Raw genomic sequence first — 24,829 nt, forward strand, 5'->3', positions numbered from 1 at the left:
TGAAGGGCGGGGTTGGCGGATGGTGGAAAGAAAGCGAATTGTGTGAGGGGCCCTCAGGGGACATGGCATTGAGGCGGCCTTTGGCCAGAGCCTGGGGCTGGCACCAGACCAGGGCAGCAGGGCCACCTGGTTGACTAGACACCCTAGGGCTGAGTCGAGAGCCGGAGACCCTGTGTGGGTTTCAACCCCACCCTTCCCAGCAAGGAAACCTGTCTGAGGCCTCCTCCCCCGCCCCACCTATGCAAAGGACAGGTGTGGGTATGTGTGGAAATGGGCAAGACCACATGGCCTTGAAATGGCTTCAAAAACAACTGGTAGCAACTTCTTCCCTTCTCTCTTTCCAACTACCCTGGTGGTGTAACAGGTTATGCTGTAGGCTGCTAACTGAAAGTTGAGCAGTTCAAGACCACCAGGTGCTCCTCAGGAGAAAGAGGAGGTTCTCCAGTTACAGTCCCGAAGCCCACGGGGGTAGTCCTGCTTTCTTTAGGGCTGAAATCCACTGGCTTCAAGTTTGGTTTGAGATGGGGTGGGAGGAGTCGCTGGGTGAGACAAATGGTTAACTCAAAAGGTGGACAGGTGGAGTCTATGTAAGGCACCTGGAAAGAATCAAAAGATGGATAGGTGGAGTCTATGTAAGGCACCTGGAAGGAAAAGCCTGGCCATCTGCTTCAGAAAAACCCTCCCCTGGAACTTTCCCCTATGAGGCAGAGTTCTGTAATGCTCACAGGGGTGCCATGAGCGGGAGCCCATTTAAGGGGACTGGTTTATGGAGTGTGGAGACAGGGAGCTGTGCCTGCCAACCTTTCGTCCTTTGCAGAGATTGAGAAGTGATCCGGTCTCCCTCTGGGTCTTCACATAGAGCTGTCCCCCTGCCTTGCCTGTCCCCACAGCTCTTCCTGCAGACTCTTTTTCCCCGGGGATCCTGTTAAGATCATCCGGGGCCAAGGCCAATACCTGTACGATGAACAGGGGGCAGAATACCTGGACTGCATCAACAATGTGGCTCACGGTCAGTATCAGCCCTCAGGCAAGAGGGACAGGGACACAAGCGGAGTTCAACCCTGTGCACCTGGTCTGAGGGTGTCCTGAAGGCTGCAGCGGGATGTGGAGAACCTAGGTGGTACTGAGCCAACATGTATGGTCAAAGAAGGCCTAGCCTTTATTTACGGTGTAGATCCAAAAGTTTCCCCTGGGTCTGGAGGTCCAAGAGCTGCTAGGCATGGTGCACGGGGTTATGTCAGGACTTTAATCCCCTTGAGCCACTCAGGTGCTAGGTAAGGAAACTGAAGTAGGAATTGTCACCCAGACGGGGGCCACCAGTGCTGACAAAATGAAAAGGAGCCTGAGACTCCGTAGGCAAACTGGAGGTTGATAAAAGTAGACTCCCTGCGTTCCAATCCCTGTCCTCCACTTAACAGCTTTGGGACAGTTTACTTAATTTCTTTATGCCTCGGTGTGCTCACCTGCAAAACAGATCTGATGGATATAATCATAACTTTCGACTTTCAGGTATTGTGGGGGATTAAATGAGGTGGTTGACCTAAGGAACTTCAAATGCCCCTAAGATGTCGTGATAATCCCTGGGTGGTGAAAATGGTTGAGTGCTCAACTAGTCACTGAGAACATTGGCAGTTAAAACCCACCCTAAGGTGCCTCTGCAGAAAGGCCTGGCGACCCATGCTGAGCCGGCACAGCCATTGAAAGGGCTGCGGGTCTGGGAGGGCGGGGGCGCGGCCAGGCGTGGGCTTTGAAAACATGGCAACCGGCTGCTTCCTTTCTGGGTCATCACACACTGAGCTCTCTGCATGCTCACCCTTGGCATTGTCCTTGAGCGAGGACCGCCAGCCCAGCTGCCTGGTGAAGTCAAGCTCGATGACAGAGCCCCTGCCCTTGTCAAAAAGAGGCAACCTCTTTAAAGACATGGGTCTTCCCCACAGGGTCTCCCAGATATTTTCTGCCAAAGAACAGTTTCCTTCAAAAAAATCTGAGCGATGCCTTCTAAGTGTGCCTCCCCAGCACTGGCCTCTCGCTCCCGGGTCTCCAGAGACCCTCCGTCCTCTCCTCCTCCCCCTCAGCTGCTGCATCTCCTCAGGCCAGGCTGCCACGCTAGCCTGGGGGAGGCCAGGACGAGCCGAAAGGGGGGCTGGCCAGGTGACTGAGTGGCCTCTTCCAGTTGGGCATTGCCACCCTCTCGTGGTCCAAGCGGCACATGAGCAGAACCAGGTGCTCAACACCAACAGCCGGTACCTGCACGACCATATCGTTGACTATGCGCGGAAGCTTTCGGAGACCCTGCCAGAGCCGCTCTGTGTGTTCTACTTCCTGAATTCTGGGTGAGTGGATGGCACCAGCCCCGCGGGCGGGGTGGGGGGCAGTGAGGAAGAGAGTTGCTCCATGGGGGCCTAACAGACTGAGGGGACTTGCCAGTGGGGCAGCCCTGGACGAGCCTGGCTCCAAGCAGCCCAGCTTGGGACCGTTTCCTCGCCTCGGTCAGGGATGACGTTTGTTAGCTCCCCGCAGGGTCTCTCCCGGCCCCACAGCGTGCAGGGTGCCGTCACACTGCTGAGCAGCAGAAACATCAAGTGATCTGTCAAAGACAGGCAGCATGACAATGTGGCCTTTTGGTGAAGGGGAGGGGATCACGAAGGGGCGGGGACCTGTGAGGGGCCAGGGAAGGTGTCCCTGAATCTGTGACATGAAAGCCGAGAACTGAAAACTGGCCAGGAGACTGCCAGCCGAGGAAGGGGTGCTGCCCACCCATGGGAAGGACTCTTGTCAAGGCTGGTCGCCTGAGGAGCAGCCCATGCAGAGGGCCTGCAGCAGGAAGGGGTGGCAAGCCAGCACATCTGCGGAACGCAAAGGAGGCCAGGGAGAGAGAGGAGGGGGAGAGCACAGACTGGCCCCAGAGAGGATGGCAAGGCCCCATCACCCAAGGGCTCAGCAGCCAAGCAAGGACTGTCACATCGTGAGAGCAGTGGGAAGCCCCGGGGGGGTTTTCATCTGCGAAGTGGAAGAGCAAGAGCAGCCGTGGGGGCGTAACGGTTACTCATTGGGCTGCTAACTGCAAGGTCAGCAGTTTGGAACCCCAGGCATTTTGTGGGCAAAAGATGGGGATTTCTACTCTCTTAGAATTACAGACTCAGAATCCCACAGGGCAGTCCACCCCACCCGACAGGGGCACTGGGAGTTGGAATCCACCTGATGGCAGTGAGTTGGTTTGGTTTTGGTCTCGCAAGAGCATGATGGGCATGAGAGGGGGCAGGAGCCTGGACTAGGGCATGGAGAAAGGGGCAGCTCCCGAGCACCTGGAAACACCACAGCACAGCTGGGAAAGCCATTGGAGTAGCAGACGATCAGCATGGTCATTGTCATTTACGTAGGACACTCAACAGCTCCTTGCAGCAGTTTCTGGGAACTCTTCATTTTACCCAAGGTCATCCATCTAAGAGGATGGAGCTAGAGTGGGAGCCCAAGGTCATTGGATGCCTAGTCAGGTTCTCTGGGCAGAGCAGAGGACTGGGCCAAGAGTCGGCACTTCCTCAGTGGTAGGAGGACTATCTTGGCAGTGTCCTCCACCCCGTATATCCTCAGGCGGTTCCAGGGACTTTCAAGGTGCCAGACCCAGTGGTCTCTCTGCCGCCCCACCCTCCTGTCTCTCGGCAGTATTTGACAAATGGAACCACCTTCTCAAGAAACAGTCTTCTTGCTTCTGGGGCCCTGTGCGCTTCTGATTTCCCTCCTCGTTCTCTGGCCTCTCCTCTGCTGCTCCTTCTCACTTCTTCTTGCGTGTCAGTCCCGGCCATTGTCTTCTCCAAGCCCTCTTCCTATGCAGCCTCACACATTCATACCACTGTAATGACCACCTGACGCTGATGACTCCCAGACTCGGGTCTTGAGCTAAAATATTGCCCGTGTGTTCCAGACCTGGGTTTTAACTGACCACCTCATATCTATCAAATACCTCTAGCTCAGCTCGAGAGATCTGCTTGTCTTCCACGAGCGTATGGTGCGGGATATGCAGCTGGCTTGCCCCCACCAGTCCCAGGCGACCACCCAAGCCTTTCCTGTCTCCCCACACCCCCACCCTGTGAGTGGTTTCCTAAATGGTCCCCTCAGGTAGCAGGAACCTCCTGCCCTAGCCCCCCCCTTCTTCCCGGCGGGGCTCTCCTACATCTGTCTACCTCTCTCCAGCCGTCTGCTCTCTCCTGCTCAGTCAGACACAGGTAGCTACTGCCCCTGAAATGGGTGGAGTCATGCCCCTTCTGATTGTGCCGGAAGGACTTTCCCATGGCTCCTCCTCAGGCCCCCCACTTCTGCATGTCCCCCAACCCATGCCTTGTCCTGGTTAGATCCCCTCGCAGCACCCCCTCCCCACCCCGATCTTTGCTTGGTTCTTTGAGAACCCCAAGCTCAGTTCCTTCTCAGGGCCTTGTCACGTGCTGCCTCATCAGCCTGGAACCTTCTCTAGATGGCTGGTCCTGCCCCTCAGGGCTTGGGGCACATGGTTCCTCCTCATTGAGCCTTCTCGGGGGTTGGGGACACTCTAACACAGGGCCGCCTGGCACACACCATCCCACCTCGGCCCCTTGTTTCCAATGTCGCACCTTTCAAACTGATCCTTCTTTTTTGTCTCCATCCTTTTGCTGCCATGAGACATACTAGGATGTAAGCTCCGTGAGGGTCAGTTTACTGTGCCCACAGAGGGGACATCTGATACGCATTGACTGAGGGAGCCAATGTGTGAATGGTGTCCTGAGATCTAGCCTTGGCGGGGGGTGAGGGTCTCTGTGGGGAAGCTGTCATTAATAGGGGGACAGGACCGCAGCACTGCCCTGATTGTGTCCTCAGATGGCCTCTAAGTAGCACCTGCCTTTTCTGCCATAGGTCAGAAGCCAATGACCTGGCCCTGAGACTGGCCCGCCAGTACACGGGACACCAGGATGTAGTGGTGCTGGACCAGTAAGTGCCACTCAGCCTGCCCTTTCCAGAGCTACGTGACCTGCACACGTGCTGGGGGTGGGGAGATGCGACCTTTGGTGTGTCTTAGCTCAAAAACAGAGCCGGTAAGACACACAGAAGGCCCCTGGGTGGCCCACCTGCTCACTAGGCAGTCTGTCCTCAGCAGCTAAGTCTGGCAGTTTGAACCCACCCAGAAGCACCTGGAAAGAAAGGCTTAGTGGTCAGCTTCCTTAGAGATCAGGGCAGGAAGCCCTGTGGAGCAGTCTCCTTGGCTCCCTGGGGGTCGGAGTCAGCTCGGCTTTTTGTGGTTGCTTTGTTTTTAAAGATTCAGAGAGGGAGAGGAGGGAAGAGGGAGAGTGATTTTTGTGATGCGATTGGTCACTTGGGAGTCCAAAATCTGTAGGTCAGGTGACAGGCTGGAATGAAACACCTGGAGGCTTGGGTCCCAAAGCCCCACAGAGCAGGGGCGGGTCAAGGGATTCTGGCCAAATGGCTATTGACCCCAGAGGGAAGACGCTCTTTCCTCCGGCCTCATTCAACTGATTGGATGAGGCCCGCCTACATTGTGAAGGGTCATCTACCTTAGTCACTGACTGACTTCCTCCCTTGTCACTGCTCCTTGGAGTCCCTGGTTGGCGTCATGGTTGCCATGCTGAGCTGCTTACTCCACCGTTGGACTTGTGAAAAAACCAGCCACTGTCCCACGTGGGCCCTCCCCGAGTTGGGGCCCACTGGACAGCAAATAGGGGCTTTCTTCCCCACTTTGTGACATTTGGACTACTGCCGACCAGCAACTGAGCCCTATACTTAGCCAAACTGCTACCTAAAATTAACTATCCCAGGTGCCTTAGACCAGGTTGGGGAGGGGGGCACCAAGGCGGAGGCAACAGAGACCCCACAGGGCTCTTTCTCTGTGTCACACCGTTCTACAAGGGCACCTGCTGGGTCATGGAAGGTGAAGTTTGTCCACTACCTTCAGCATGCAAAAGCTGCCCGAACAGCTGGAGTTAGCTATGCCCGAGTTGGCTCCATCACACAGCGACCCCTGGGCAACAGACTAGAATGCTGCCCAGGTCTGTGCCCCATTGGCATGTCCAGGAGTGTGCAGGTCCATGGTTACTCCGAGCACCTCCCGGGAGTGCTGGGTGTGACTCACAGGTTTTCATTGGCCGACTTCTGGAAGAGATCTCCAGGCCTTTCTTCAGCGCTTGTGTGAGTCTGGAAGCTCCGCTGGGACTGTCCACCATGGATGGCCTTGCTGATGTGATAACACCGGAGCAGAGCCCCGGGCATCTTAGCAATACACAAACTCAGGCAATATGAGCGCAGCCCTGGTGGTGTCGTGATGCATTGGGCTACGAGCACATGGTCAGTTGTTCCAAGGCTTTCTACCCCTGTCAACACTTAGTCTCGGAAACCCAGAGGGAGGTCGCCATGAGTCAGCATTGACTGGGTGGCAGTGAGCTTGGATTTTTTGTAAGCAATATGACAGACTGACAGTGTGGTGGGTCCCAGCAGCACACCTCTGCATTGAGTTTCTGATGTAAAAGAAGCCCAGGGCCAGGCTCAGAGCCTGATCACACTGCGAAGACTCAGTGTGAGCCACGCCCCACGCTGAGTCCGATGGAGCGCCCGAGGACTGAAGGGTCAGCCTCTCCTGAGTGTCTTCGGAGGTGGGCAGAGGCGTCCACGAAGCTGGGGCCTGAGCCTGCCTCCCTCTCCTCCCCAGTGCGTATCACGGCCACCTGAGCTCCCTGATCGACATCAGCCCCTACAAGTTCCGGAACCTGGACGGCCAGAAGGAGTGGGTCCATGTGGTATGCACTGCCTGTGTTGGCAGCAGGTTGGGGTCCACCTCCGCCCCCGGTGACATGGCACTGTCACTCCCCACAGGCACCACTCCCAGACACCTACCGGGGCCTCTACCGGGAGGACCACCCCAACCCCACAGAGGCCTACGCCAGCGACGTGGAGCGTGTGATCAACAGTGCCCGGGAGAGGGGTCGGAAGGTAACTCTCTTGTGCCTGAGTGCTGCCAGGCCACACCCTCTCTGTGCAGTCAGAGGCCCAGGGGGCCCAAGCCAGGCTGGCATGGGTGGGTGAAGGAGAAGCTACTAAACAGAAGTATCACAAGGGCAGGTGGGCTTTCTTGAAGAGAAATGTATTATCTCCCGATGTCGGAGCCCAGATGTCCAAGTGAAGGGCGCGGCCAGGTCAGTGCCTTCCTTACAGGTTAGCTGGCCAGCTCCCCTCCTCCACCCCCGCCCTCCTTTTTGCTAGCACAGAGGCGATTAGGCTTAGACTCCAGCGACCTGGCATGACCCACTCAGGCACTGAGTTACATGATGCACCAGTGCACTATAGGAAGTGGTCAAGGTGCACCGCCCAGTATCACATGGGGGGAGGGGATTCCAAAGCATATTTGGGGGGACACAGTTCAGTTTGTATCAGAGGTGCTACCTGATCTCAGTAATGATAGGTACATAGGGTTGGCGAGTAGAGGAAGACTTGCTGGGTAGAGGGGCGCAGCATGTCGGCTTGGCCCCAGGTGCTGTGGGCCCCAATCCCCCTGAGGGAAGACACCTTGAGGCTTTGAGGAAAGGACAGTAAGACCAGGCTGTGCTCTAGGGCAATCGCTCGGGCTGGGCCTGTGTGGAAGGTGGGGGGCATGGGCAAGTGGGAGCTGAGGACCACAGACAGCATCATGGAGATGGGGCGGAAAGCAGACACACACACCAGGGCACCAGGTGGCCATAAGTCCCTACTCACTGAAGGATGGTAGCCGTGCAGCCTGCAAGATGCCGTGCCCCAACAGGACCACCTGGACTCGGGCCAGCAGGCCTCTGGCTCACATGCTCTTTACCCAAGCACATAAAAACGGTGGACAGAGAATTGTTCTAGTCTCTACAGGGAGGGCGCCCCATTCCTCACCCTGGCAGAGAGGCCTGAGTCTCCTCCAAGGCAGGGCACAGTGCACAAGTCATAGGGTGGCCCCCTCTGGTGGCGTGAAGAGCTAGGAGGCAGCTGCCAGAAGGCAGGTGGGAGCGGGCAGCTCTGCCGCGAGGTGGTGGGGAGGAGCAGGCTTTGGAGAAGTCACAGGAGGAGTACCCTGGGGTGGGGGACTGAGTGGATAGGGGAGGAGGGGGATCAGGAATGGGGACCAGGTTTCTGGCCTGAGAGGTGGACAGGAGTGGTGCTGGTCGCAAAATAAGGAATGGAAGGGAAGGGCAGTCGTGTGGGGAAGTCGGTACATTCAGTGTGGAGCATGCTGGGTCCAAGGGGCCTGGGAACATCCCAGTGGGACACCTGGTTTGAAGCCGAATACAACAGCACTGCAGCCCCTCCATTTGCTGTGGCACCACAGTCGGGCTCAGAGGGTCCTCCTTCGACCCCCGCTGAACCGGGCGCCAGGGCTCCACCAGGTAGCTCCTCATGCCCCCTCTCCTCTGTCCACAGATGGCAGCCCTCTTCGTGGAGTCCCTGCCCAGTGTGGGGGGGCAGATCATCCCCCCGAAAGGCTACTTCCCCAGAGTGGCTGAGTGAGTAGGTGGCAGGGGGTGGGGCTTCCCAACCTCAGCCTGGCTTCTCTGCCAGAATTTTGAGGAAACCTGAATTCAGAGCCTCTCGGCCCAACCCCTCCCCACGGCCCTCTGTCCTCTGCCTCAGACACATCCGCAGGGCCGGAGGGGTCTTTGTCGCTGATGAGATTCAAGTTGGCTTTGGCCGAGTGGGAGAGCACTTCTGGGCCTTCCAGCTACAAGGGGAAGACTTTGTCCCTGACATTGTCACCATGGGCAAGCCCATTGGCAATGGCCACCCTCTGGCCTGCGTGGCCACAACCCAGGCAGTGGCAAGAGCATTTGAAGCCACAGGCGTCGAGTACTTCAACACGGTGAGTCAGAGAGGGCCCCAGGGCAGGGCCCCCTGGGTCTGCCCAGCCGGGACAGCCAGCTTGCCCCACCTCCCGGGCCCCTCGTGTGCGGGTACTCCTGGGGCAGCTGTGACAGACTCGCGTGGGTGGCTTCGAAGAATAGCAGTGTGTTTCCTGAGAGTTCCAGAGGCCTAGACGGCCAGCTCAGGGCTCAGCTGTGTTGAGTCCTTCCCTGTCAGGTATGCCTCAGTCCTTGCTGGCTGACAGATAACGCCTTACCTGAGATCCTTCTGCTGCACATGCGTGCCTGTGCGTCTGATCTGCCCTTTGCATAACTGAAGCCTACTTTGGCTTAGCACGACATACCCTCCTCTGGCATGGCTGCCTTCCTGTAACAAAGAAACCCCCCTTTCCAATGGGACCGCGTCCAGAGATGCAGGCCTTCTTAGGGTTCCCACACCCATTTGGAGGGACACAATTCATGTACACACTGTCTTTGGGGAGCTGGTAGTCAGGTCACAGGCACACAAAATAAGTTTTTAAATCCTAGCTTCCATCCCTAAAGTGTCACAAAGGTTCTTGCCATTGAAACATTCTTAGCAAGCATGCAAGAATCCCTCCCGTCTTCCAGCACAATCTGCCTACTGTGTCCCGACCCCAGAGGGAAGGGAGCTATGGGAGGTGTCCAGAGTGGTCGACAGACTGTATCTGGGGCAGCATGCGCGTTACAGGAGCTCCTCGGGGAGGGCCAGCCCCTCGTCTTGGGGCCCGGGGCTGCAGCGCTTTCCCTAAGTGGGCCTGTTCGGTGGTCATGAGAGAACGAGGCAAGGGGTGGTACATGGGCTGCCGGAGCATTGAGGGGAGACGTGCCCTGGAGCACACTTTGAATGAACAGCTCTCTGACAGGCTGTGCAGAGGAAGAACTAGAAAATGGGAAGTGCTGGGTCTGCCAATAGGGGAGATGCCCGAATCGGGGCACAGGAAGACTCGGGGAACTGTGAGAAAGAACCACGTAAGGCAAAACAGTGTGAAGTGGGAGTTGAACGCTGTCAGGATCAGCAAGGAAGATAAGGCGGAGACGGCCATTAAGGGGAAGGGAAGTGACACTTGGGCTGTGACAGAAGGCGGGTGCTTTCAGCAAAGCGCCACTTAACTGCCTGGAGCCTCTGCCCTGGCATGCGCACTGTGGGGGGAGACAGACTCAGACACGTGATCGCCAGTGTGGACAAGATTTGTCGAGGTAGTGTGTTCTCATGCAGAAGGTCGGGCCGGAGCTGAGGGTCAAGGATGAGGAGCAACAGACAGCTTGGTGGAGCGTGATCCTGATTCTTATTGTTCCATGTTTTCCTTGAATTTCGAGTGGGTCTAAAGTGGCACCTGTGTGCGGGATTGAGACGCCACTTCCTGGTTTTAAACGATGCGAAGCCATCTGCTGCTGCTTCTGTGACATGCCTGCCTGTTCGTGGGCTTTGCCCACCTCTCAATTGCATACTAGTGTCTTTCCTATTTATTTGGGGGAGGCTTTGTTTGTGCATGTGTCTGCGTGTCTTGTTGACTAATCCTTTTTCACTTATGTTTTAATAGTTTTTTGGCATATACTTCACATAGCATATAATTTAATTGTTCAATCATATTAAGAATTGTGCAAGCATCACCACAATTCCAAAACATTTTCTTCTTGTACTTAGTGTTGTTAGCTCCCCATCTCCCCTCATCCTCTCCTGCTGTGCCCCTAGGAAATTAACAATCCAGTATGTCTCTCTAGATCCACTTAGCCTGGATTTCATACATAGAAAATCACATAACACAGGAAGCAAGCAAGCAAACAAAAACCCTAACAACCATGACTAGACTAAACAGGGCAACCCAAAGCAAAAAGAATACAAAAAATATAAAAAACTGAAACAGCTTTAGAATGGGTCAGAAGGGAGAGCAGATGATTAGGTATTATTACCTTTTAACCTTAACGCCATCTGCCCTAATGGACTTTACAGTGCTCTGTCTGAAACCAAGGCTAGTCACAGCCCTCGACCGTGGTCAGAGGAGATCCATCACAGGCTTAATCCAGGTGGGGACCCTGCGAATGGATTTGGGGCTTCCACTGCCTTCTGCAAACTGAATGTTCAAAATTTAAGCTTATTACCATTCCCTCCTTCAGATTTGAATTTTATTATTTCCAATCTTTGGATCATATAACCTGGTATGCTTCATCTGTATGGACTTAGTTGATGCCTCACTTAAATGGCTGCTTCTTTGAAGATAAGCCTCTAAAACCTCAGACACTGTTCTTTCTGATAGCCAGGCACCATCTGGTATCCATTGTATTTCAACATGTTCATCCAGTCTATTCGATCCTTTAATGATCATTAAATGATCCTTTAATCTTTCATAATTCTTTAATAAAGTTCTTAATTTTAACACAGTTAATGCCTGCTTTAAGAAATCCCTACCCTTACGTCTAGAAGATCTACATTTGCAATGAGATGTTTTGCTGCTTGGTTTCTGACATGTAAGTCCTTCAACCATCTGGAGTTTACTTTGTACAAGAGAGGAGTCTACTTTTATACCTTTGGTATGTGAAGAACATCTTCTTTAGCTCTCTTTATTCCATACTGACCTCATGTCCCACCTGTTATATAATCAAAGTTCCATTCAGGAGTGGGTCTGCTTCTGGACACTTTTCTGATGTCAATTTGTCGATCTGTGACTAAGTAAATGGCGCAAAGGCCGGCTATACCAAGAAGCAGAATCCAACTCCTCACCAGCCAAGGCCTACTGCCCTGAGGCCTTGGTTCATGCCTCCAGTGCCACTTTCCTGACCCTATTCTGAACCAGCGCCCCTCCCACAGCATTCTGCCACTCCACTGGCTCTGACAAGCTGTTGCAGTGGTAGCATAGAACGCACAATTAAGGGGGTTTATTGTTAACAGGGTATCACAAGCCAGATCCAAAACATAAGGATAAAGTCAGTGGCCCACAGCAACACCTCCCCTCAGCCAGCAGCCAAGGCTCTCCCCGGTCCTCAGCCTCTCAGCCACATGGTCCATTGGCCTCTGCCTCTGTGAACAGTAAGCCTGCCCACTGCCCTTCCTTAGTCGCAGTCACCATGCTGCTGCTCTGCTCGATCGGGTGGGTGGGTCTGGTTGTGTTGCTGCCTCTACCACTTCAGGCAGGGGGTTGCTGGTGGTGCTCCTTCCCTGGTGCTCTTGGGAAATTCTCTGTCCATTTCTGAGCTGGCTCGTTCTTATAGCCAAGGGGTGGTGGCAACTAAACCAAACCAGTCCCCTCTGTTAATGTTTCACGTATCCTATTTGCATGCTCCCACTCAATCAGTTGGTAGAGTTAGAGAGACGCATATAGAACACACATATTAAGAAATTTCACTTTATCTCAGTGCCTGTACTACATTTCATTACTAGAACAATTTTTTTAAGAGCATTTTTTTTAAGTACCCCCTTTTTTTTCCTTAGAAAAATCCTAGCTATTGCTGGCCCTTTATACTTTCATATACAACTTTTAATTATCTTTAAACATTTAAAAGAGAATGGCACTGAATCGGCAGATCAATTTGGAAAGAACTGAAGTCTTTACAATATTAAATCTTTCTATCCATGGAAACTACATGCCTCCCCAGGTTTTATAAGTCTCTCTAAGACGATCTCACACGCCGTACATTTATTCCTTCCATTTGATGTTGTCATACACAATGAGTCCTTTTTACGTGTCTGTTCTTTGCTACTGCTGTACAAAAACGGCTTGTGTATAATCTAGATCCTTGATACTAAATGCAAATAACACATGCCTTCTATGTTTGTTTGCCAATCATTCCTTCCCCACAAGAGGTCTCTTTGTAAACACTATTTAAAAAGATACATGTTTTTAAAAATATTTTTTTAAATGGGCATAATGGCACCTTAAGAAAATACTTCCCAGGTGGAGGAATTGGTTGACACACAAACATAAAAGGTACATGCTACTTGCATGAAAAAAAATTTATATTATCTCCAAATTATGACATTTGCCCTATTATACTGTGACACTTCCAATACATACTTGAAGACAAGTGGACATACTTGTTAAATTCCTAAATTTAACCAAGTGATTATATACTGCCCATTTAGGATGGTTGTGGTCTATGGTCATACCACCCTGAACGTGCCCGATCTTGGCTGATCTCGGAAGGATGGTTGTGCTAGGTTTTTAGTAGATATTATTTATCAACTGAAAAAAAAACTCCTTTTAACTTACTAAGAGGTTTTTTTATGACTAGGTGGTACATTTCCTCTTGTTCCTTTTATGCCTCTATCAAGATAATTAGGAGCTCTGGTGGCACTGTTGAATAAGTATTGGAATGCTAACTTTAAGGTCAATGGTTTATACCCACCAACCACTCCTAGGGAGAAAGATGAGACTGTTCCAAAAGATTTATAGCTTCAGAAACCCTATACAGGCCGAGTTGGAATTGACTTGGCAGTGGTGTGGGGGTTTAGATCTAGATTATTTTTCTTTTATCTCTTTTCATCTACATTATGTTATATTTATGAATTTTCTAATATTAAACCATTTTTGTTTACCTAGAATTAATCCAACTTGACTATTTTTATGTGCTATTGAATTATATTTTTATTTCTGATTTTGGTTATCTATTTGCAGGAGTAAACCATGACTCTTTTTTTATTATTACATCTTAGAGTTCAGTATCTAAGTCCTATGAACCTTGTAGAATGAGTTAAGGATTATTTGCTTTTTCCTCTTGCATAAAATTGGGGTGAATTATTTGAAAGTCTAGTAAAAATCACCCATTAAACTACCTGGGTCTTGCCTTTTCTGTGTTGGAAGATACTTGATTGCTATTTGGCTCTTTAATTTCTTAAGCTGGATACTTAGCTTTCTTCTTCCTTCCTATAACTATTGAATCTATAAGAAACCCTAGTAGCGCAAAATTGTTACCATTCAGCTGCTAACAAACGTTAGACAGTTCAAACTCCCCAGTGACCTGTGGGGAAAGACCTGCCAATCTACTCCATAAAGATTAAAGCTCAGCTTATAGCAGACCTGGCAATCTACTCCATAAAGATTAAAGCTCAGATTATAACTTTCCTTCGGAGCACAGCTTTCAGTGTACACACACAGACACACACACACAAATCATTTTATTGGTGGCTCTTACAGCTCCTTTTAACATTCCATACATCAGTTGTATCAAGCGTGTTTGTCCGCATGTTGCCATCATCTTTTTCTAAACATGTACTTTCTATTTGAGCCCTTGTTTTCAGCTCCCCTTCCCCCACCCTCTCCTGACCCCTTGATAAATTATAATTATTGTTTTCATATCTTACACTGACTGCTGTCTCCCTTCACCCACATTTCTGTTCTTCATCCCCCTCACAAATTTTAATAGTGTCTCACTATTGCATGGAGTCTCAAAATGTAGTCCAGTAATCCTGAGGGGACCCCCAAGAGATTCAATCACAACACTGCTTCCATAAGATTGCTGACACATTATTTGCCTTTTTCACTCATATTCTCTCACTAGTGTACAATGGAGAAGCTATGTGCTGTATGATATCACAGCAGATTGAGTGCTGAAGTAGATGTAAGAATCTACCAGTCTTCTGTTAAGCCAAATATTAAAGATATTTGAAAAATATATAAGGCTATTCTTCTTAACTTTAAAAGGCTATTTTAATAAAACATCATTTATAATAATATCTGATGGCTTACTATTCCTAAATAACATTTTAAACTAGACTTCATTATGAAGATTTTTTAATTTACTAACTTTAAATGTAAATGCAGCAATCATGGGTAGATAGAGCCACATAACCAACCCAACCTCTTTGGGGTCCTCACTCGTTTTGAAGGACCGGAGGCCAGAAACAGTTCAGGAACTGCTCATTCTACATTTCTAAAATCCTTACTCGTAACCTCTCACGGAACTGCATCATGATTTTGGGCTTCCTTTTCACCCACAGCCTTCTGCAGACCGAGTGTTCACACTTTGGGACTGGATTTTAACTTTTCCAATCCTTGAGTCATGCAGGCTGTGTGCTTCTTCCCTGTGGACCTAGCTGACGCCTCACGTAGACGGCCGTGTAAGACAAGCCCTAACGACCCAAGACGCTGTCACACTTTACATTCCATTCTGCCATGGGTTTTTTCAGCACCCCTCCCTCATAATTTGGGGCTATGTATTAATTACGTGCATGTATTTTCTTTGTTCTTTGGAAATGAAATATTTTATTAAGGAGTAACCTTTTCCACTCCTAATAATTTTGGTCTTGAATTCTGTTTTACGTAATATTATAAATCCAAAACCACACTGACTGCCATTCAGTTTGCCATTCTGACTCATAGTGACCCTGTAAGGGAGGACAGGGTCGACTGACCCTGTGGGTTTTCCAGACTTACGGGGCTAGAAGCCTTGTTTCCCCTGAAGCGCAAGTGATTATTTCCAATTGCTGACCTGGCAGGGAGCAGTCCAGCACTAGCCACAGTGCCGCCAGGGTCCTCATTATACCCCTCCAGTTTCTGTTGGGCTTTATCTGCCTGGGATTAGTTTCCATCCTTCTACTAATTTTATGTATCTCTATATGTGAACTCTGGCATATATCTTGATATTTTTCATCCAGCTCTATCAATATTGTTCTCTAAACTGATGAATTTAGACAATTTATATTTAACGTCACTAATGACATATTTAGGCCTGTTGCTAATTTCAGAGACCTACTGCTCACTTATCGACTATCTCATTATCAGACCTTCTGCATTTACAACAACAAAATATTCAACTATTCAACTATTTTGCACATTAATAATACACACCTGGCAGTAACAAATGCCAAGGAAGCATTCACAAGCGGCTGTGATGGTTATGTGTCAACTCGGCTGGACCTTGAGCCTCTGTTGGTTTGGCAGCTTTGTAATGATGTCATTTGGCAGTTGTGCAAGTATGTAGTAGTAAGTGTTCATCTTCCATTTTGTGATCTGAAGGTCATATTCCATTTTCCCATAATATTTTTTGCCTAATGATCTGATCTTTGACTCTTAATCATGCTGATAAATGAGGAATGGGTGTGATTTCAGTTTCCCAGGTTTTTTGTTTTTCAACCTCTTCGTTTTTAAAAAACAGGAACATCTTTAGCTCAAATATTTTACCCTAAATTATTTTCAGTGGACGCCTTTGAGGCCCATCTGCCTGACAATGTTTTTATCAAGCACTCATATCTGAATATTTGGGCTAAATATCAATGAGTTTGTTTTGTTTTCTTAACTTTTTACTATAAATTTGGTAAATTTTTACACAGATGTTTTTCATTCAACCATTTCTACACATTGTTTCATCTCATTAATTGCAATATCCACATTGTTACATCACTTGCCCCACTTCCTCCCTCTATTTCCTGTTTCCACTCCTCCTCCTTTCCTAACCCTTCCTACCCTTTGAGCTTTCTTCTTGAGCAACGCTGCCCTTTGGGATTTAAATGTTTGATTATTCTAAGGTATGCATACCTCCCAAGTATCACTGTTCCCCTTACAGGTCTTCTGTTTGGCTGAAAATTGAGCGAGTATGTGAAGTTCAGTTCCAGACCTTAAGGGTGACTAAGGGGTTCTGCTGGTCCCTTCCCCTCCCCTTTTGATCCTAACCTTTTTCCCCCCCAAGTTTTATTGGCACATAGCTTACATATCAAACAATTCAATAATCCAACCATATCAAGGACAATTGTACAATCCTTACATCAACTCTAGAGTATCCCCCCTTAGCTCCCCACAAAAAGGTCAAATAGCCTATGCCACTTTCTGACTAGTAAGCCTGATCTTTTTAAAATTTTCAGTTTTGTTCCTTATTTTTTCCCCACACTGTTCAGGCCCCTTTAATGTGATCCCTTTCAGAGTGGTTGGTAAGTGTAGCCAGGTAACACCCAGTTCTTCTGGTCTCCATGGGTCAGTGAGGATGGTGGCTACTCTTGCTACATTGTATATTCCATTGTCGTTTTGCATGCAGGGTTGATCTTGAAAAATCTGGTCATTTCATCTTCTTTTGAGATATAATTCACGTACCATAATGTTCACCCTCCCTTTCAAAAAGTACCGTTAAAATTAATTTTTTGTTGTTGTTAAAGTACCATTAAGTAGTTTTTAGTACACTCACCATACTGTGCATCTGCATGGTGAGGACCAGCATGTCTGGTCCCCGAGATGTGGAGGACGACGCAGTCTCGGTCTCCCCATGCTCCCATCTTCCCCATCAGCCACCCCGTGCACACCCTTTCTCCTAGTCTAACCACCCAGAGGAAGGTCAGAGCTCATAAACTGAAAAGGCACCATCCGATGAGGGCAATGAATGTACAAATGTGCTTTACACAACTGATGTGTGTATGGATTGTGATGAGTTGTATGAGCCTCTAATAAAGTGATTTTCTTTAAAAAGGGACCATCCTTCAGGCCTCTAAATAGGCAGGTGCTAGCTGCAAGCTTGAGTCTACACAACACCCCAACATTCCAACCTACTGACAACTGATTTGGAATTGCTTTCCCCCTTCCCCTTGGAAACAGCAGCCTTCCTTTCTGACCTGCTGGCTCCCACTAACCCTTTGGTTTGTGTCTTCCCACACTAATACAGATTTATTTTAGCCAAGGAGTCCAGGTAGCCTAGAGGGCTAATAATGAACCAACCACAAAGTCAGTGGTTCAAACCCAAGCCAGCTGCACTCCAGGAGGAAGATGAGGCTATCTACTCCTAGAAAGATTTCGTCTCAGAAACCCAGAGGGGCAGTTCTACCCTGTACGACTCAGCGGCATTGAGTTTTGGTTTGGTTTGGGGGGGGTTGCTTGTTCTTTCAGACTTTAGCCAAGACACATAGACACACATAATGCAAGTTATGGGAACTCCATACAAGGGACACACTATCCTCCCAAGAGCAGATGAGCTTACCAACCAGTAAGTTCTGTGAAGCTTTTTCATGATAGGCTAAATCCTAAATCTTGCCTCCTGTAACTAGGTAATAGCAGCCACCCAGGTGAGTCTTTTCTGGTCTGGCCAGGCTTCCTTCATCACAAAGCCTCCAGTGTGGCCTTGTAAATCCTAGACCAAAGCACCTGCATTTGCTGCAAGTTATATCCCCAGAGCCAATGAGACAGGTCACCTTTCTCAATTTCTTTTTATTCATTTCTATTTTATTCCATTGTGGTCAGAGAACATCCTTTGTATTATTCCAATTCTTTTAAATGTATTGAAACTTGTATCTTGGAAAGCGTTCCATCTACCTAAGATCAGGTGGTATGCCCAATAGACAACTTTTAAGTCTAGTTCCATGTTGTTCAAGTCTTCTATCTACATGCTGATCTCCTAATGTTCTATCCATTATTGAAAGTACCGAAACCTTCAGCTATTATTGAATTATATATGTATGCATGCATGCATGCAGTTTTTGCCTTATGTATTTGGGAACTCAGTTGTTAGGTACAAATTATATTTATAATTGCTATATCTTCTTGATGAATTGACTCATAATATATTTCACCACCTTTTTTTCTTTAAAGTCCTTTTCTGGTGGGGGCTGGGGGTGGGGACAGGGGTCTTAGTACAGCCACTCCTGCTCTTTTGGTTACTATCTGTATAATGTATCCATCATTTTAATCTATTTGTGTATTGATCAGTGCTCTTTATTTCCTGTGGAAGTCCTTTCATTTCAGCTAGATCAGCGGTTCTCAACCTGTAGGTCATAACTCCTCTGGGGGTCAAACGACCCTTTCATAGGGGTCGCCCGATTCATAACAGTAGCTAGATGGACTCTTGTTTTAGTTAGCTAGTGCTACTATAATAGAAATACCACAAGTGTATGGTTTCAACAATAAAACTTTAATTATTTTTTTTTGAGGAGGCTTGAAGTTCAAATTCAGGGTGGCAGCTCTCTGTCAGAGAAAAGGTCTTGTCTCCCTTCAACATCTGTGGGCCTGGCCTTCCCTGGAGATCTCCGTGTGTCTCGGCATCAATCTTCCTGTGGGTCTCAGGGTAGGATCTTAGGTCCAAAGGATGAGCTCTACTCTCAGCTCCTCTTTCTTGGCGGTCGTAGGTCTTTCCTCCTCTGCTTGCTTCTCTCTCCTTCTATCTCTTGTGAGGTAGAAGGTGAAAGAGGTCATGTCCCAGGGAAACTCCCCTTACATCAATGCTGTCATCTAAGTAAGGATGTCGCATCCCACTCTAAACCTGCCTCATTAACAAAGCAAACCTAGTCCTCGTTAACGTAATGTAATCCTGTCTTATGAAACATACCCCAAAATCGCATTGCTATTAAGTTGATTCTGACTCATAGCAACACTCTAGGACAGAGTGGAAATCTTGACAGGAGCAGAAAGCCTCATCTTTTTCTTAGAGCGGCTGGTTGATTTACATGCCAACCACAAGGTTGGCAGTCCAACACTTAAGTTACTATGCTACTAGGGTTCCCTCATTAACCCAAAAGTTAAGATCTGCAACATATCACAATATGGAAAAGAATTACATTAAATAGAAAACTGGAGGATGACAGCACTGGGAATCAAGGCTTACCCAAGTGGATTTTGCAAGTTCAGAATCCACCACAGACTCCCTTCAGGATTGCTTGTGGGCACACCTGCTAGGAACAGTTGCATTTTGCTCATCTGGGAATGTCTAAATTTCTAACTTTGATGTCTAACTTAGGTTACTTATTGAGGACCTCCCGTGCAGGAGTCATTTCTCTTGCTACTTTGAAGACTCTTTGCTGTTGCTTTTTTGTTTCATATTGCCTAGGTGTGTTTCTTAATGTGTCTATTTTACTTGGAGCTGGTGGAGAACCTTAAATAGGAGAAACTTGCCATTATTTCGTCAACTATTCTTTTTGTTTGTCCAGGATGGCCATTCGCATCTATTGGTCTCTTTGCAACCCATGACTCTGATATGCTGTTCACTCTTTGTTGTTCACAATGAAAATACCTTCAAATGTGCTCCATCTCTCTTCTGCCTGCCAGAAGTACTGCTGAGTCCCTCTGATGAGCTTTTTGTACTTTTCAGCTCTAGAATTTTAGTAGTTTGTTTCCACAAGTCTTTACATTTCCATTCAGTAACACATGATCAGATTCAGAAGTGATTCAATGGCACAATAACAATAATCTATTAATATTCTGTCTGGTTAAGATAGCGTTCTTAATGCTTTTTACTTTAAGACATGATTTCATTGATTTTTTTTACATTTCTAAAATACTTTATTTAAAATACTTGCCTGGTATGTCCAACATATAGGCTTCTTTACTCCTATAACTGAACCATACTTGTTTCTGGCGTGCCTCATACGTCCCTACTGAGAACTGGGCAGTTCAAAATATGCAGTGTGGCAACTCCAGAAGCCAACTTCTTTTCCAGTCTCTGCTGTTAGCTTCCCCACCACCAAAAACAAGAAACTCACTGCCCTTGAGTCAATGCCAACTCATAGGACAGTGTACACCTGCCCCCATGAGTTTTCAAGACTGTAACTGTTTGCAGGAGTAGAAAGCCTCATCTTTTTCCTAATAAGGGCTGGTGGTTTAGAACTGCTGACCTTGCAGTTAGCAAACTAATGGATAATCAGTATGCCACCAGCTTAATGGGCAACTAATTAGGCAGAAATTTCCTTAAGGGCAATGAATGTAGAGATGTGCTTGCTATTTTTCTTTTTGAAGTAATTCTGTTCCTCAAATGGACTTCCCTCTGAGCTCATTTCAACCCTTGGGTTACTGGCCACTGTCAAGCAGTCAGATGGGACCTGGTGCGCTGGTGAGTTTGTAGGGACATGAGGATCTGCAGGGTGGGAGTGGAAAGTCAGCAAGCATGAAAGCCAACAGTTCTCTCTTAACCTACCAGGGTCACCACTCAACATGAGTCAGAACAAAAACAAACAGGTTTCCCTAGTTCTCCCCATTTTCTGCGAGGAGTTCCCTTAGGCCAGCAGTTCTCAACCTGTGGGTTGCCACCCCTTTGGGGGGTCGAACGACACCCTTTCACAGGGGTCGCCCGATTCATAACAGTAGCAAAATTAGTCATGAAGTAGCAAGAAGATAATGTTATGGTTGGGGTCGCCACACATGAGGAACTGTATGAAAGGGTTGCGGCATCAGGAAGGGTGAGAGTCACTGCCTTACATGATCATCCTAAGGGAAGGAGCCGTCATTGTACTAGTTTAACACACTTGGCAGGTCATGATTCTTAAGTTGCTATTAATAGTGGGCACACGTACCACTTAACTAGAGCGTAATTATGTTGTGAACAAGGAACCCTGATGGCTCAGTGGTTAAGCACTTGCTGCTAATCATAAGGTCTGCGGTTTGTGCCTACCAGCCACTCTACAGAAGAAACCTGCCATCGGGTCCCAAAATGCAACATGTAGTCATCACTAGCATAAAGCTGCCCCTTTATCTTGAACACATCAGTAAGCAAGCTGCCTGTCCGTCATTTAAGAAGCTCTAAGGAGTTTTCAAGATGGTCACCAGCATATTACTACAAATCCATCTGAATGATAAGAGGATGACTAACAAGGCCAAGTGCTGATGAGCATGAGAAGCAACTGGAATCCTCTTACACTGCAATTGGGAATGTAAAATAATGTAACCACTTTGCAAATCGTTTTGTAGTTTCTTGAAAAGCTAAATAATACAATCCAGCACGTCCACTCTAGGTATTTACTCAAGCAAAATGCTTACACAAAGACTTGTACAGAACTGACCATGGACCTCTCACTCAAATAGCGCTTATTCAAACAACCCAAGCATACATCAACAGGAGACTGGATATCCCATGCAATGGTATGCTATGCAGCTAAATACAAAGTATGGACTGCTCATATCGCCTGGATGAATGTCAAACACAATGTTGAGTGGAAGAAGCAAGAAACGAAGCAAGACATACTACATGTCTTAGCCAACCAGTGCTGCTGTAACAAAGACACCAGTGGGCAACTTTAAAGAACAGGAATTTATTATCGCACAGTTCCGACTATAAGTCCAAATTCAGGATGTGCTTTTAGGGGAAGTTCCTTTCTTGGTGGGTTTCCTCTAATCCTCTTTTTATAGCTCAAAAATGATTAGGCTTAGGACCCACCCTGTCCTGGCACTATTTCATTAACATATCAGAAGCCCCTAAAGACATAGAGGATAAGATTTCAACACATTTTGGGGAAATAATTCCAACTTTAACATTTTATTATGGAAAGAGCAAAATTAATAGCAAAGCAGATCAGTGGCAGATGGTTTTCATTCTGGTGCTAGTTTCACAAGTCAAAGGATATCGTATATATGCAGCTTAATTTCTGTATATACGATACCTCAAGTGTTTTTAAGCTGTTTGCAAGAGACGCTAGTCTAGATTCTTCCAATGCAGCTCCCACCTCAGCAAGCTGTAGGGCCAGACAGAAGTGAGTCAGAGCCCTGTGTGCCTGGACAGAACTGTGTAATGCTCTTGGACTATTGGATGTCGCAGGGGATTTTGTCAGAAATGCAGATAAAATTGTGTGGTTTGTCTTGAAACGTTAGGTACCACCAAAGAGAACCCATAGGCTAGGTGTGGCTTGCAGGCATGGTCTAAGCCCCCAAATCTATGCCGAACTCAACCAATATACCATAAATATCTCAATCTCTTAACAAGAATGGCTCCAAGATGGTCTTCCCTTCCCCTCAGGGGAGTGATCTGATGGTCTACAGGTACCTGGCCTGGGCTGCAGTCACAAGCCCTTAGAGGCATAGGCAGTAGGGCTGCAGGGGAATCACAGTTGGGCCAAGGACTGAGGCCTGAAGCTTCAGGGCCTGTGCTTCCCCCGGGAGTGGGACATGACTCACTCTGCTGGGGTCTCATGTACCCTTTCTCCCTGGCCCAGTTTGGGGGCAGCCCTGTGTCCTGTGCCGTGGGGTTGGCTGTCCTGGAGGTCTTGGAGAAGGAGCAGCTCCAGGCTCATGCTGCCCATGTGGGCAGCACCCTGATGGGGCTCCTGGAGCAGCAGAAAGGCAAGCATCCGATCATCGGGGATGTCAGGTGAGGTCGGGGACAGGTCACTATCCACCAATGGACCATTGGACAGGGCCTGGTAGTCAGTTCTCCTTCCCTCCTAACAGCCTTGGGTGGCATGTTTGGTATCTACTTCATGGGAGAAAACTTAGGCCTGAGAGGTTGCCCAGACTTCTTGCTGATGTCCACATGGAAGCCACCACATCTCTGGAATCTCACCCCCACCAAGGGCTTCCCACCGTACTGCCCTGCAGCTGCCCCAAGGAGAGGTCTGAGCCCTGGGTGGTAGAGGCGGGGGTCTTTCTGACAGGGAACCCTGGTGGAATGCCAGGAGCAACCAGTATGGGTCACCCAAGCCTTAGATATCACCTTCTGCCTCAGGGGTGCCGGGCTTTTCATCGGTGTGGACCTAATCAAAGATGAGGCCACAAGGAAGCCAGCAACTGAAGAGGCAAACTACTTGGTCTCCAGGTATCTCCCCGAAGCTGCTTTACAGGGCAGGCAACGCAGCCTTTACAGAGCCTGGGCCAGCAAGGAAGAGGCTTCCTGCCTCCTCTTGGATTGACTGGGCTACCACAGGGGTGGGGATGGGGTAACCTGGCTGACCCAGCCAAGTGGTGCTTGTGATACTTCATTCCTGGCAGCCAGTACTTGGGAAGTGGCCAGTTCCAAACCCAAGCATATTGCTGTGTTCCTTAATGCTGAAGTGAGACAGGATTCCAGGTCCCCATCTGGGCTGGGGATGTTTGGATCTATCTGCCTTACCCCCAGCTCTGGTTTACTACTCAAACCCCAGGTGCACAAACCTCAGGAAGACTGATTTCCATCATCTACACTCCCACTTCTGCCCCACTCATCCCCATACCAATGAAAAAGCAAGTACATTCAAGTGCTTAATGTCTTAATTCAAATGAGAAATGCCCTCTTTACTTGTAATTCATGTGACTTGTAAACTTCCCATTGTATGGATTCTGGGATCCACCTGAAATAGCAATCTGGTCCATGGCTTCTCTGTACCACCAGATACCCTCCCCTTCCCCCAGGCAGCCACAGGATTCAGAACCCTGATCTTTGGATGGGACTGAGCAATCAACAAGGCCTGCTTCCTGCCCTCAGCCAGCCGAAGAAGGGCTGAGCCTCCCCGGGGTTTCACCTGCAGCTTGTACCCCCATGAACCCAAGCTGTGTTCTTTCCAGCCTGGGAAGAATGGACTGAAGATCCGGAAGACAAGCTAGAAATATAATCACAAGGTCCCTTTTCAGTACCTATGACTGACCATCTTGCTATGCCACAGGACAACAGTAGAAAGTCCACTATTCCAATTAGTTTGAAAGTTAACAAGATGCATTTGGCAAAGGCAATGGGGGCTGGGCCATGACCCTCAGTGGTTGACAGAATACAGCCATCTTCCATTTTGTGATGTGATCTGCTTCCATTTCTGCACAATGTAAATTTCCTTTAACTACAAATTAACTCCAGGGAAGATTTGAGGGAGGTTTAGAGGAACCAGGCGAGGGCACAGGAAGGGGCTCAAGTGCTTGGCATCTCGTGGCAACTATATCCATGTAAAAGGGGTGAGCACAGATAAAGGGCATCGAGGGCAAGAGCTGTGTTAAAGGCAGGCTAGGGAAGGCCTTAAAGCTATGGTTCGAACAGCTAAAGACTGGCAGAGATCTGTATCTTTTCCTCACAGGATGAAGGAAAACTACATTTTGCTGAGCACCGATGGTCCCGGGCAGAACATTCTGAAGTTTAAGCCCCCAATGTGCTTCAGCTTTGAGGATGCACACCAAGTGGTGGCTGTGCTGGACGCTGTCCTGACCGGTGAGCGAGAGCCCCGTCAGCCCTTGAACAGTGAGAGATTTTAGTGGAATAGGCCTTGTGGTGCTGGGCAGGCCCAAGGGCCACATAGACCGAACCTGCTTAATCTAGGCTACCTGTGCAGGTTAGTAAGAAAATTTCCGGCATTGAAGCAACTTCCAAATCACAGCAGTCCCCCAGTGTCC

General features: G+C 48.6%; 2 protein-coding genes across 3 annotated transcripts in view; one reads left to right on the forward strand and one right to left on the reverse strand.

Moving 5' to 3' along the window:
* Positions 1-24,829, forward strand: part of PHYKPL (5-phosphohydroxy-L-lysine phospho-lyase) — a 26,267-nt gene that overhangs the window by 508 nt on the left and 930 nt on the right. For both annotated transcript variants that reach the window (XM_004697157.2, XM_045284937.1), the window contains exons 2-11: positions 891-1,009; positions 2,174-2,333; positions 4,885-4,959; positions 6,689-6,776; positions 6,853-6,969; positions 8,416-8,498; positions 8,626-8,851; positions 22,696-22,850; positions 23,205-23,294; positions 24,517-24,647. In XM_004697157.2, the coding sequence (XP_004697214.1) occupies positions 891-1,009; positions 2,174-2,333; positions 4,885-4,959; positions 6,689-6,776; positions 6,853-6,969; positions 8,416-8,498; positions 8,626-8,851; positions 22,696-22,850; positions 23,205-23,294; positions 24,517-24,647 (1,244 nt within the window). The remainder of the gene's footprint in view (positions 1-890; positions 1,010-2,173; positions 2,334-4,884; positions 4,960-6,688; positions 6,777-6,852; positions 6,970-8,415; positions 8,499-8,625; positions 8,852-22,695; positions 22,851-23,204; positions 23,295-24,516; positions 24,648-24,829) is intronic.
* The window catches only part of HNRNPAB (heterogeneous nuclear ribonucleoprotein A/B), an 11,992-nt gene continuing 5,855 nt past the window's right edge, over positions 18,693-24,829 (reverse strand). The window contains exon 6 of the mRNA XM_045284938.1: positions 18,693-18,944. Coding sequence (XP_045140873.1) covers positions 18,880-18,944 — 65 coding nt within the window. The 3' untranslated portion in view covers positions 18,693-18,879. The remainder of the gene's footprint in view (positions 18,945-24,829) is intronic.

Source organism: Echinops telfairi, unplaced genomic scaffold (assembly GCF_000313985.2).
Source record: "Echinops telfairi isolate 266 unplaced genomic scaffold, ASM31398v2 ScPeMD7_7469;HRSCAF=8507_0, whole genome shotgun sequence".
In the NCBI taxonomy this organism is placed as follows: domain Eukaryota; kingdom Metazoa; phylum Chordata; class Mammalia; order Afrosoricida; family Tenrecidae; genus Echinops; species Echinops telfairi.